Below are 13,790 nucleotides of genomic sequence, written 5' to 3'. Positions count from 1 at the left end.
ATACCGCGGGCTAATGGAGCTTCGTCGTGGGTTCTATTAGCATAGAGATTCCAGTACGAAATGGTGGTGGAGTTGGAAAGCGAGCTGGTTATATGTTTGGGATTTGCACGCGAGTCAAAGAGGAAATGGTGGAAGAAGTGGTGATTCAGACAGAGAGAGAGAGAGAGAGATAGAATACAATAGGGAGGGAGAGGGAGAACCGGCAGCAGTACATCATGCTGGTCAAATTCGTTAGGTTTTTAGGAAAAAGTTGAAAGAAACACAGCAGTGTTTAAACGTGAGATTAAATGTTTAGATCGGTAACAGAAATGAGAGTTAAAAATCGTAATTTTTAAAGGGAGTTAGAGACAAATTTCAGTCAGGTTTGGGCTAAGGAGCAAAAGCTTCAGCAAGTAGATGCGAAGACGATAGATCGCGTGAGATAGAAAAAAAATACATAAATAATCATGAATTCAAGACATAAATGTATAGTTAGAGAGAACGAAGTGGGGTGGTGGAAGGGGAGCGCATCAGAAGGGATAATATATGAAAAATAGGAATGACTTAGCTATTGTTCATGTCTTGGTGAGCTTCGTCGTGGGTTCTATTAGCTAATGGAGCTTTGTCGTGGGTTCTATTAGCATAGAGATTCCATCATGACAAATTGTTTTGTAACTTAAAAACATGTAAATAATTTATATTATTATATTTAATGATAAATAAATTACTTACATGTCTGCATTAATGCAAAATGCAAAAAATAATGCAGAATTTAAGCTACATCCTCAGGTGAAAGAAAGCCTTTCTTTCACCTGAGGACGTTGATTGTCCTCTGACAATCCTCATGCACAAGCTGATGAATTCTCTCTACACTTCCAGGGATGATGCACATGGAAGGTCTTCCAAATGGCTCATCATCTTCTGCTTTTGAAGTGCCTGTGCCACTCAAAACATTGCATACAAACCATTGCCTTGTCACTGTAAGCTTGCTGAAGTATGCTCAATGTCTGTGTAGCAGACTTACCAAATTTAACACAAAACTTCATATTGACTCTTTGTTCCAACTTTCTCTCCATGACAAAATCGCAGGCTACAGCATACATGTGATTACAAAATTGCAAATTTCACAACTTCTGAAGTAAACACAGCAATGTTACTCAGCTCACTGCCTCATGAAGGTTACTGCCAGGTCTCACTGTGCATGTACCCATGTGTTGCCATCTTTTGGCATGTTACAGAACTAGTCTGAGAACTTTTTGATACCACCTCATATATGTGTGTATAAAATGTGTGTATGTATATATATATAGAGATATATATATATACACATGCATACATACATGTATGTGTGCATGCATGTATGTACATGGAAATTGATATAAGCCTGTCACATACATGTATGCTTGTATGTATGTAATGGGTTTATATTAGTTTCCATGGACAAAATCCTCTCATAAGGTGCAAGTAACAGTAGAAGATACTTACTCAAGATGCCATACAGTGTGGATGAATCCAGGACTATGTGGTTGGGAAGCAAATTACTTACCACATTGCCACACCTGTGCCTATGTGTGTATGTATGTGTGTGTGTTTTCTTTGAGAAGGTTCAAGCTGGTTGCTAACAAAGCAACAAAACGTTTTGAATTAAGAGAGTTCTCAGTGTTTGTGGATATGTTGTTGAGTTGGTGTGTTGGCTGAACTGTCAGTGAATACATCAAGTATGTGCATCTATTCTCTTAATCTCACATGGAGAATTTTAGGAATGTCTTACAAATCTTCACTGTAGCACTAAGATTGGGTTTGGAGAATCCATGTCAATTTCTTTTTCTCTTTTTCCATGAAACCAAGTGTTTCTAGGGTTTTGTGCAAATTTGTTGGTACATAACCTGATACACCTATAATGATGGGTACAAATAAGAATTCATAGTCAAAATGTAAGAGCTGTTAGTTCCACATTAACTTGCCATAAATGTTTTGTTTTTCCTGGACTATTGATTGTACATACAAGTCTGCTGGGCAGCTGACCTCTACAACAGTGCTTGTCTCTGTCCCATAGAACAATATCTGGTCTGTTATGTTTGCACTGAATTGATGTTTTTATTTTGGAGTGTTCCACATGTGTATGTGTGTCTGTCCTTATTCAGTTTTATTTCAAGATTTCTTGCCAATAGAGAAAGAGCCAGTTTCTAACCTAGGTTCAAGGCTCCGTCATTAGAATTTCAACATCAGCAACAGGGTATTTTTGTATGTATGTATGCATATGTGCAGATTTGTATGTTTTGTTTTATGTATGTATTCTTATGCATATAGTTGCTCTCTAGACATGCTCATATATGCTTAAATGGTAAACCTATGAGAAGTTTCACAAATTTTTACAATTCCAGTGATGGCTTGGATCTGTAGTCTTCAAATCAGCTTTTACCTTTCTTGTTTTGAGAAACCTAATTTCTCAAGATTAGTACATTGGCAGTGTGTTACATATCCCAGTGCCTCAATAATTACAGGTATAAACTTGAACTTGTAATCTGGATAAAGTAACTATAGATTTCCCAATAGTTCAGCATAGATATTTTCTTTTTTGCTGACCTTTAGCTTTAAGTTAACATCCTCTGGGCAGCTGATTTCCACAACTGTACACAGTTTCACTTCTCTATTCCAAATCACTATGTCAGGTTTATTATGTTTACATGTTATTGAGGTTTTCACTGGGACATTCCACCAGTATTCCTTTTTGTATTAGTGGCTATAGCTTTTACCATACTGTGAGTTCTTATTTCTTTGGCCTTGGGGTTATCCTTCTGACAGATCTCATTATACAGTATCTCAGCTGTAACATAATGTCTCATCAGTAGATAATACCATGAAGACAATTTTGGACAACTGTTTATGATGTGGGGGATATCTTCAGTTTTAACTTCACAAAGTCTGCATTGGTTATCTCTTTTGTGTATCTCTTTTGTGCATCAGGTATTTGGTTGATATTTCCTGTTCCTGGATTGCAAACACATACCCTAACCCTAACCCTAATCCATTTGTTGGTCCATGATAGACTGCTTTGATGATCAATGTTACTCACATTAATGGCTCAGATCCAATCAAGTAACCCAAATGTTGGTATGGGTATAGGCACCACAGACACATTGTAGGCCACTGTTTTATTGAATGCAGAGAGTTCCAAAGTCCATATTTTCTTTATTCATCTGTAATAGTCTTTAGTGATACATGTTTTGTCACAGTTGTCATTGTAAGAAATGTTTTCATCTACCCCTAGATACCTGTAACATTCCTCATCAGATGTAGGGGAAACAGTCAAGTCATTAATGGAGATGTTGCTAGTCTGGTTTACAGTTTTCTCTCTTTTCACAACCATATAGCAACATTTATCCTGACCAAGCTCCAACCCTATACCCTTTGAGAATGTTGTAACCAGATCAAGGCTCTTCTTCATCACATGCATATTCTTGGCATGTAGTTTCAAGTCATCCACAGAGAAACAATGTGTAATTTTGGTATTTCTGTTTCGTTGTGAACCAGTAAGATACCTTTTAGACTTCCTTGACATGAATGACAAGGGATTTACAGAAAGTATAAACAATATAAAATACTGTATTTTATCAGTTGTAATACAAGCACTCCTTGTATTTAACTTCAAGATAGTGGCCCACAATGAAGTCAGGTCAGCTATGGCTTTGACTATACTCACTGGAACTTTAGCAAGTCAAAGGGCTTCTCACACCCATGAGTGGGGGACAGAGTCAAAAGCTTTCTTGTAGTCCAACCACATTGAAACTAGGTTCCTTCTATGTTCCTGCACCTCTGACCTTATAGTTTTGTTTAATAACAATAGCTTAGCACATCCTCAGACTCACTTCTTCCCAGCTTCTTTTTTTTGCTGTGATGATGTTATTGCTTTCACAATGGTCTTGGAGGAAGAGGTTTAAACATGCTGTATATATTTTATACATTAAGTTCTGGCATGCAATTGGCTAGTAGTTTTTTTGCCATGTGGGTGGTTCTGTATTTGGAGATTGGTATTGTCTCAGCCAGAGCTAACCAGTCTGATATGCTATTATTCTCATTGAAAGCTTGCTGGTACAGGTTGATAAGACATGGTTGGTAGAAGGTTAGCTTCTTGTACCAGTATCCAACTATCAAGTCTCTTCCAGGTGCTTTTCTATCCTGAAGTTTCTGGATTACAGTCACAAGGGTATCAACATCAATACTGTACATCTTCAATTTTCTTCCAGCCACAGCGAATCTTGGTTAACCCTTTTGTTTCCAACCTGGCCAAAACCAGCTCTGGCTCTGTAGTACAAATGTCTTGCTTTCCTAAGTTTTGAATTAAATAAAATATTCCACCAAACCTTAGTTACAATTTATGTTCCTAACACTAGCTCAATGATAACTAGGTTATTTTACTAAATTCTTTGTAATATTTAAAATAATTGAAAGAAACACAGAACATGTCAAAATAAATACAGTAACGAAAGGGTTAAACTCTAGATTCCAAATTTTCATTCAGAAGGATTCTATATCTTCTCATGAAGGAGCTTCTATGATGTTCACTGCTTCTCCTCTCATGTCTCTGTACACTTTGCCTGGTTCCAGTTAAATTTTTTGTTTATTGTTTTTCTCTCGGTTATTCTCTTCTGATGTTGGACAGCTTTTAGCTTCTGTTAGATTGTGATCAGTTTGCTATCTCTAAACATCACTTCTATCCCCTTCTTCACTTTTTGTTGGTGAGACCCGTAGTGATTTGCTTGTTTGCAAGTAATAAGCATCATTTCATGGCTGATGATCTTCCATCAACTATATTTTTCTCTGTCTTCAAAACCCATGATGGCACTTTCTTCATTGTTTTGTTTTTGTTTACTTTTTGGGTGTCATTTATATACTGCTTTGCAGTAGTAGACAGGGTATATAGACAGGTGTTAATCTGCCAGAGTGAGAATTCATTACACTGCTTTAAATACTCCTCTCCAATTTCATTAAAAGCTTTTGTCCTAAATTCTTAATTTCAGCTTAAGAAAAATTCACATTCACACTTTTCGTCACTCAGTGTGAAACTGTAATCTCTTATTTTTTCAAAAACACACTTTATGTGCTTGACATGCTGATCACGAGATTCATTTTTAATTGATATATCATCCAGGTATGGAATTGTGAATTCACAATCCGCTAACATTATATCTATAACCTGTTGAAAAATTGCAGGTGTGACTTTTATTCCGGAAGGAAGTCAGTTAAACTTGCATAACCCTTTGTGCATGTTTATTGTTAACAGCTTGGAACATTCTTTGTCTACTTGAAGCTGTAAATAAGTTTCTGATAAATCCAATTTAGAAAAGTGTTTGCCTCCATTAAGCTTAGCAAAAATCTCCTCTGGACTTGATAACGAGTAATAAATTTTCAGGCATTCATTAAACCCCATCGAAAAATCGGTGCAGACCCTTATTTTATTATTCTTCTTCTTTATGTACACAGTTGGTGCTGCCCATTCCAAATAATCTAATTTTTATATTTAATATTTAATATTTAATATTTAATATTTAATATTCTCAAGTCTTTGCAGTTCTTTTTCTACTTGATTCAGTGCCACAAAAGGCACAGCTCTCTTTGGTTTAAAAACCAGAACAGCATTTTCTTTTAGTTGGAATTTCACTTTTATTTTTGTACATGTACCAAGTTCTTCCAAAAAACATCAGGATATATTCTTTTTAATTTCATTTTTAACTTCTTAAATTCCTTGTTCAAACTGGCATGTGATGCATTCATATTATTACAGAAAATACTTATGGGCAAATCCCACAAATTCAATATCTCCATCCAATCTGTACCAAACAGATTCATGGCATTTTCTGATATGTAGACCTTTGCTTTGAACATCTTCCCATGAAATGTTACATCTGACGTCAATTCACCCAGGAATCAAACTTGCTGTCCAGTGACTCCATAGGTTATTTGCTTTGTTTTCTTGAACATAGGTCTTCCAATTTTCTTTCAAGTTTCAGTATTTATTATTGAGATATCGCTCCCTGTGTCTTGTTGTAATCTTGTGTGTACATTATTAATTTTTACCAATACAAATTTTTGTTTGTCTCACTATCTGTTTTCATTGTAAACACTTTATTTGTTTTTCCGTTCGACCCATTCTTTTTCGCCCAACACTGCAATTATTTATGCCCCATTTTGCCACAAGTAAAACATTCTTTATTCCTAAAGGGACAGTCCCTTTTGAAGTGCAACTCACCACAACCATAACACGGTTTGGGCCTTGTTTTATTTTTCTGTTTGTCATAGGTTGACATACCTGTACATTTATATTATTATTTTCAATTTTTTCAGCATCCTGCCATAGGTTAATAATATATTGACATTCTTCTGCCACGTGTGTCAATTTTGTTAATATTCTTGCTTGTATTTCTGCATCCTCACTTGCAGTTAGTCCTTTAACAAATATCAAATGTTTAACCATATCTGGGGGACAACTCTCCTAACTTGAATTTTTCGCATGCTTTGTTTACAATTCCTGCATATTTTAAAAAATTTAGACATTCCAACATATGTTGAATAGTGGGCTCATTTCACTGAATATATTAGCTAATATTTTAACTGTTTCTTCAAAACAAATTTCTGGCAGCTTTTTTGGTAGAATAAAGTTGCTGTATTTCTCGTGCTCTGACAGAACTAGTTTATGCAAAAGAAGTCTTACCTTCTTTTCTTTTATCCAGCCTTTGCACTCCTCTTTAAATATTTCTTCATACCTTCTATAGTATGAAGAAAATGTAATCCCATCTTCAGGATTATACAGGAATTCTTCAATGGAGTTGGCTACTCAATCTGCCGAATAGGATGCCACTGTATTCTTGGATTGTAGCAACAACTGTATCAGCTGCTGGTTTAGCTTTTGTTGTTGTTGTTGTTCACGGTATTCTTACTGCTGTTGTAACAGCTGCGGCTGCAACTGTTGTTGTTGCTTCACAATGAAAGCTAGTAGTTCTTCCATTACGAGCTTTCGTAACCTTGTTACCACTGTTATAACGACACCATCATAGAGTGGGAGGTATCCTCGTCACCACTGATATGACATATGACGACTTGTCATCACAGTTATATCTGAACTGTTATAATATCAAATGTTCCTGATATTCTCTATTATTCCCCAACTGTGTATCTTCAACAAGCACTCCGTGATATTCAATAATTCCTATGACCTGTACACTATATGACTGCACATATGACACTCTTATTTCTTTATTTGGCCACTAAGGACTCAACACAGGGGGGACAATACAAAGACAGACAAACATTTAAGAATGCATTTTCCTTTTTTTTTTTTTACAAAATTGTAGTTCAATATAATCGTTTAAAAATGTAATTTACCTGGGCTCATAGGCCCACTGCTATTGACCAATGTTTCCTTTATTCCATTTAGGGCAGCTGAGCTTAGCTGGTTCCATCCATTACTAACTTTCTCACTACGTTCATCCATCTTTTCCGAAACATGCTATGGATCTTACTTTTTAGGTGATAGTTAAAGTAATTAACTATACCCTGGCCAGAAATGAAGGTATCTGTCACAATCCCTTTTGCGCCTGTCTTCCACACTGTATGCAGAAAAACTGTCCCTCCTCTCCCTATTAAGAGAAGGAGGTGGAACAATCTTGATAATTGATTCAGCTGATAGCTGTATTTGTCTTTTCATTGACAACAGTTGTTCGACATAGGTTATCAATCCCTTTAACTCTGCACACTCCACGAAGGTATGCAGAACTGTTTCACTATCCCGCCCGCACCTCAGGCATGTCAGCGGGATGATACAACCATGCCTCGACAACCTTTCTCGAACAAGTAAAGCCAATTGATAGCACAACCAGGCCAGGGATTTCTGGGATACCCCAGCTCGAAAGTCCTCCTGAACAGGTTGACCAACTCATTTCTATCGAAGCCCAGAGTCTCTTCCAGAACATCGTCAGACATGTATTCCACAAACCCGTTATAAAAGTCCACAGTGGAACTCCAACTGCCAGCATTGCCCGCCCGAGAGAGAAGCCTGAGTGCCCGTCGACACTCCAATTGCCACTCACCCAGCCTAGGTCTTCGACTGATCCATGGACCTAAATCCTGAAGGGAGGTTAACTGTGAAAGGAAGAACATTATGAGCGGTGACCACATCTGCTCATCATCCAGGTGATGCCAGAGATGCCTAAGCCTCAGTGCAAATTTGCACATCTTCAGCCATGGCATTCCTAATCCACCTTTTAATGGTTCTGGCAGCAGATAGAGCACCTTACAAGTGGCCTCCCCTTCCACAAAAAGCGAAAGAGGAGTTTCTCCAACTTGCCTAGCCATGAATCTGGACAAGGCATGACTGTCAGAGGGTAGGTGATAATGGATGCAATTTACACCCATGCTACCTCCGCCCTCTCTAGCAGTGATAACACCCTTCCATACCAGGTATGGGTTAGGGCTGTTACCTAGCTTGTGACCTCACCCCATTTCTTCTCTATTTGGAAGTCTGGACCAAACTTGATCCCTAGAATCTTAACAGGACCTTCTGTCCAATGTCCCACGATGTTATTGGATGACATCGACTTGCCCTTCCAGGTGCCGAGTTGCAAGCCGATCGACTTATCCTGATTAATACTTGCTCCTGCTACTGCTTTGTATATTCTGATGGCGTTTTCTACACAAGGTAGCTGCCCTTCGTCTGACACGATGATGGTGACGTCATCCATGTTCACAGTTACTGTCTTCCCTCCACTCAGATCACGTGGGTTGTCCCCCCCCCCCCATAGCCTCCAACCTTTGCAGCAATGGTTCAAGAGCCAGCACATACAAAAGCAGGCACAGGGGACATCCCTGGCAAACAGAGTACCATATCTCGAATGGTTTTGAAAGGAAACCATTCACACAGACGACAGACTTGATGTTGCTGTATATAGCAGCGATCCAACCTTGGAAAGTCGGGTCCAGCCCAGCTGCCCCAAGAACTGCTGCCAGGTACCGATGGTCGACCCTATTGAAAGCTTTAGACTGGTCTAAATGCACCAGTGCCTCTCCTTTGCCAGTAATTTTCCTGACCTGCTCGAAGGTGGAGCGAATAAGGTGGAGATTGTCGAGTATTGACCTGCCGGGAACGGCACAAGTTTGCGCCTCCCTGACAAAATCGCCCATGACCCACGCCAACCTTTTTGCTAATACCTTGGCCAAAATCTTAAACTCTGTGTCTAACAGAGTTATGGGCCTTAAGTTGCTAATTTTATCCCCCTTGTTCAGGTACTTTTTGACCAGAGTCATCACACTCTGGCTCACAGCTTTGGGAATACTCCCATTCTGCTGCCAGTTGGCATACTTTGGCCAATAGGTGCTCGAACGTCTGGCATACTTGGATAAAACTCATAAGGCAGACCATCAAGTCCCGGCGGCTTCTCCCCAGGGCACTCAGAAAGTTCCTTGATGACCTCTTCGGCTCTGATCGGTCCTTCACAGCACTCAGCCTCTCATGCCGAGAAATGTGGGCTGCCATTCAGGAAGTCCTGAAGGGACTCACCATGGTCTAGCGTCCTGCTCCTCCCAGACAATTGGGCAAAATGCTCATAAAAGGCCTCACTCATCTTTTCCTGTTCTTTGACCAAACACTCTTGCTCGTTTACCAAATACCTAATTGCGGCACTATCGCCATGCTGGGTCTCTACCATATGGGCCCATCTGGCAACGCTAGTTCCCTCATGCCTCAACACACATACTTTTGCCCGAACTCTACATCCCTCCTGCTTAGCTTTGAGGTGTTGGTCCAAGGCCAATCTTGCTGCTACAACATGGGGTGCAGAGCTCAATCTTAACGCCTCTTCTAAATCCTTAAGTAAGTTGCCCTCTATTCTAGCTCTATATATGCTTAGCTGATGACTAAACCTAATTGACTCTAAATGGATGGCTTGTTTGAAGGCCAACCACCACCTGTTTAACTCCTTAATCCAGTTACAATATGCCTCACAAGCCAAAATAGTCTTGTTTAGCTTCCAGTAACCAGATCCCTGTCTATGTACACTACCTATGATAACCGTACACATCACTAATTTCTGATCAAACTAGAGATGTTATGTGCACTGAAAAATCAGAAAAAAAAAAGAAAAAGACCATTGGTGCCAAGATATACACAGAGATGACACAATAGGCCTTGGACATTAATCTCTGAAGGTGGTGCCTCAGATTTCTTTTTTGTTATGTATTTTGTTGTAAGTCCTATATTTCTACTTTCTTATTATTTTTGCTGAGTCTACTTATTTCTTGTATAATGAAACATTAAAATTTTGTTTTTCATACATTCATGACTTTGAGGTAGAGTGGAGTAGTCAATAAAATAAGTACTGCTTAAATTCTGGTGTTGATTAAGTTGTGATTCTTGGCCAGTGTAAGAAATTATTAATATTCCTTTTATTTCTCCAGATCAATAAAATAAGTACTACTACACATTTTCTGTATGTTACTTTGACTAATAGTTCATATTTTATAACTTTATCTATATTTCTAGGTTGATTCAGTACAGCAGTAAATTTGCTTGGTGGTACATTCAGAAAAGCCACTACCAGGCTCCACTGGTGCAGAAGTTAAAATTATTGGACAGCTCCATCAGTACATCTCGCAAAAGTAGGTTAATATTACTTTTATTGTTATTGTAACTGAGTTTTTAATAATTATAACCAGAAAGAAATGGTAATGGATACATGGAACCGCAATCAGAAGTGGGGCAGACCTAATATGTTGTGGTATATGGTTACTGCTCTTTACATCTTTAGTTGATATCCTGCCAGAATCAACCTTGTCTCTCATTTTTCTGAGGTTGATGAATTGAGTATTATCAAGTACTGGGACTGAACTAGTTGACTTCACTCTTTTCCCAAATTTGCTTGGTATCTTCATTAGAAATCAGTGTAATGAGAATGTCAAATCTGGATGAAATTAGTTTGTGTATTGGGATTTGATTTAATCAAGTATTCTCCTTCCTCCAAAATTTGTTAAGAATGTAGACCTTGGACTTGCTTGAATGAATGGCTTATTTTGTCCACTAGGATACACAAGTGTCACTGAAGACTTTGTCTTCAAATAGTGTATCTAAAACAGTCTGCTATCACACTCCAACTTAAGCTAGAGATGGATTTGAATCAACACTACAGCTATGAAGCAATTCTACAATAATCTATAATTCCTCAATAACCTGTGGCATTGACTAACATCTGGTGAACATGGGTATAAGAGTGTCAGCAACACTACAGCATCAACAATGAGTGAGAATTATCAACAAAAGGAGCCTCTACATAGTTCCATGCTCAGTGAGACAGTCACAGCACAGCCAAAACTGATGAGAATATTTCTACACCATTATGAATCAGTGAGCTCCTTTGGCACTGATTTGATAAAAGAGCCTCTATATTATTATGAGCTCATTGTGAGAGCTTTTATGTCATTATGAATCAATGAAAGGAGCATCTACATGGTTGCTCAAGCTGCTTAAATAGCAACCATGTCTGCCTCAATTTTATGCTCTTCCAAAACTCATATCCTTTCATAATGTAATCCTATATATATAATTACTGGAGGAAAACATATAAAACAGCCACAACTGGAATGCTTTTGATTCTGTCTGCTAGGTTAGACTTTGGCTAAAAAACAACAAATTAAAAATAGTTAATCTATCGGTCTTCTCAAGTATCTGGACACAAGCAACTTTATTTTAATGATTCAATAAAATTCATAATAAAAAACCAAATTAAATGATAAAATATTTAAGAATAAAAACATTAATTATAATAATAATTTCTCAAATTGATACAAGAGGATAAAAGACAAATAAAAATGATTTATACATAGTGGCTATTTCTTTCAACGAAACCATTGTAATTTTTTAAACAAAGACAAATCAGATATACACATGCACATGCACACTCATGCAGATGCTCACACACACACCTCTCCTACACCTCTCTACATAAGGAACTACATCCCTAAATCTTTACAGGATGACAAATGAATCCCTGAGATAAACTGACCTTGAACAAAAGCCCAAATCCTTAAAGAGGTCATGGATAGCAAATGCACTCACACTCACAAATACAATGCACATACAGGCAGTTACATGAGTGTACACACAAACGCACACACAGACTCTTTATTTACTCTCACCCTTACTTTCTCTTGTAAGCAAACACACTTCTACATACACACATACAGACATACATACACAGGTATAAGATTAATTCTTATTATTGGTGTAACAACCCTCCCAAGACAATAGAAGTTTTTGCAAGATTATAATTGAAAATGATTACCTATATCATAATTGATGAAAGAGTCTTTCAACAAGTTACTTACCATCTATATGACTGAAATAAGATATTTTTAAAGTCTGAAAATTAAGGATATTGTGTCCCCTATTAAAGACAGAATGGCTATGACTAGAGAGCTGACCAAGTATTCAGTTTTGATAAATCCCTTCAGGTAGATGGCCCTGCTCAATCTGTAGAAAAGGCATAGGTAAAAACTCCATAAGATGTAACTAGTGTAAGCTATGGACACATAAGAGATGCAGCAATATTAGAGGAAGGTTAATAGGGAAAATAGTTTTTGTGTATGGAAGGTGCACAGGTATAATAAACACTAAAAATGTACAGAAAATAGACTCCATTAAATGCCAGGGGGAATACTTAAAAGTAGTTGATTGCTTCCGTTACCTAGGTGACCAAGTCAGTAGCAGGAGTGGATACTGTGAGAGCATAGCTGCTAGAATAAGAATAGGCTGGACAAAGTTTAGAAAGCTCCTCCTTCTACTGGTAATAAAGGGCCTCTCTCTCAGAGTGAAAGGCAAACTGTATGATGCCTGTATGCAAACAGCCATGCTACACAGCAGTGAAACATGGGCAGTGACCGCCAAGGACATGCATAGGCTTGAAAGAAATAAAGCTCGTATGCTTCGTTTGATGTGCAATGATGTGCATGCACAACAGAGTGTAAGCATCCTGAGAGAGAAGTTGGGTATAAGAGGCATCAGATGTGATGTGCAAGAGAGATGACTGTGCTGGTATGGTCATGTGATGTGTATGGACAAGGACAATTGTGTAAAGAAGTGCCCGTCTATAACTGTGGAGAAAACCTGTGGAAGATGTAGACCCAGGAAGACATGGGACAAGACGGTGAAGCATGATCTTCGAATGTTGCACCTCATGGAGGCAATGACAAGTGACTGAGACTTTTGGTGATATGCTGTGCTTGAGAAGACCCAGGAAGCCAAGTGATATCATAGTTGTAGCCGATGCCAGTGTCATGTAACTGGCATGTGAAAAGCACCCTTCAAGTGTTGCGATATGATGTGCTTGAGAAGGCCTGTCAAGCCAAGTGCAACCATAGTCATGACTGATGCCAGTGCCATATGACTGGCACCCATGCTGGTAGCACATAAGAAGCACTGTTCGAGCATTGGGCTTCACAGAGGCAGTGACAGGTGACCAAGACCTTTGGTAATATACTGTGTTTGAGAAAACCTGTCAAGCCAAGTGAGATTGTAGTTGTGGCTAATGCAGGTGTCATGTCAATGGCACCTGTGTCAGTGGCACATAAAAAACATCCACTACACTCTTGGAGTGGTTGGTGTTATGAAGAAAATCCAGCCATAGAAACTATGCCAGCATGGAAAACAGATGTTAAATGATTATGATGATGATACACACATAGATACACACACATTTTCTGCATACAAATATATGTAGGTATATATATATATATATATATATATATATATATATATATATATATAT

General features: G+C 38.2%; 1 protein-coding gene across 1 annotated transcript in view; it reads left to right on the top strand.

Moving 5' to 3' along the window:
• Positions 1-13,790, top strand: part of LOC106883833 (peroxisomal membrane protein 11A) — a 47,802-nt gene that overhangs the window by 21,681 nt on the left and 12,331 nt on the right. The window contains exon 2 of the mRNA XM_014934971.2: positions 10,514-10,629. Coding sequence (XP_014790457.1) covers positions 10,514-10,629 — 116 coding nt within the window. The remainder of the gene's footprint in view (positions 1-10,513; positions 10,630-13,790) is intronic.

Source organism: Octopus bimaculoides, chromosome 3 (genome assembly GCF_001194135.2).
Source record: "Octopus bimaculoides isolate UCB-OBI-ISO-001 chromosome 3, ASM119413v2, whole genome shotgun sequence".
Classification (NCBI taxonomy): Eukaryota; Metazoa; Mollusca; class Cephalopoda; order Octopoda; family Octopodidae; genus Octopus; species Octopus bimaculoides.
Note: the sequence above shows the minus strand (reverse complement) of the source record. Positions and strands in the feature narration are given on the sequence as shown.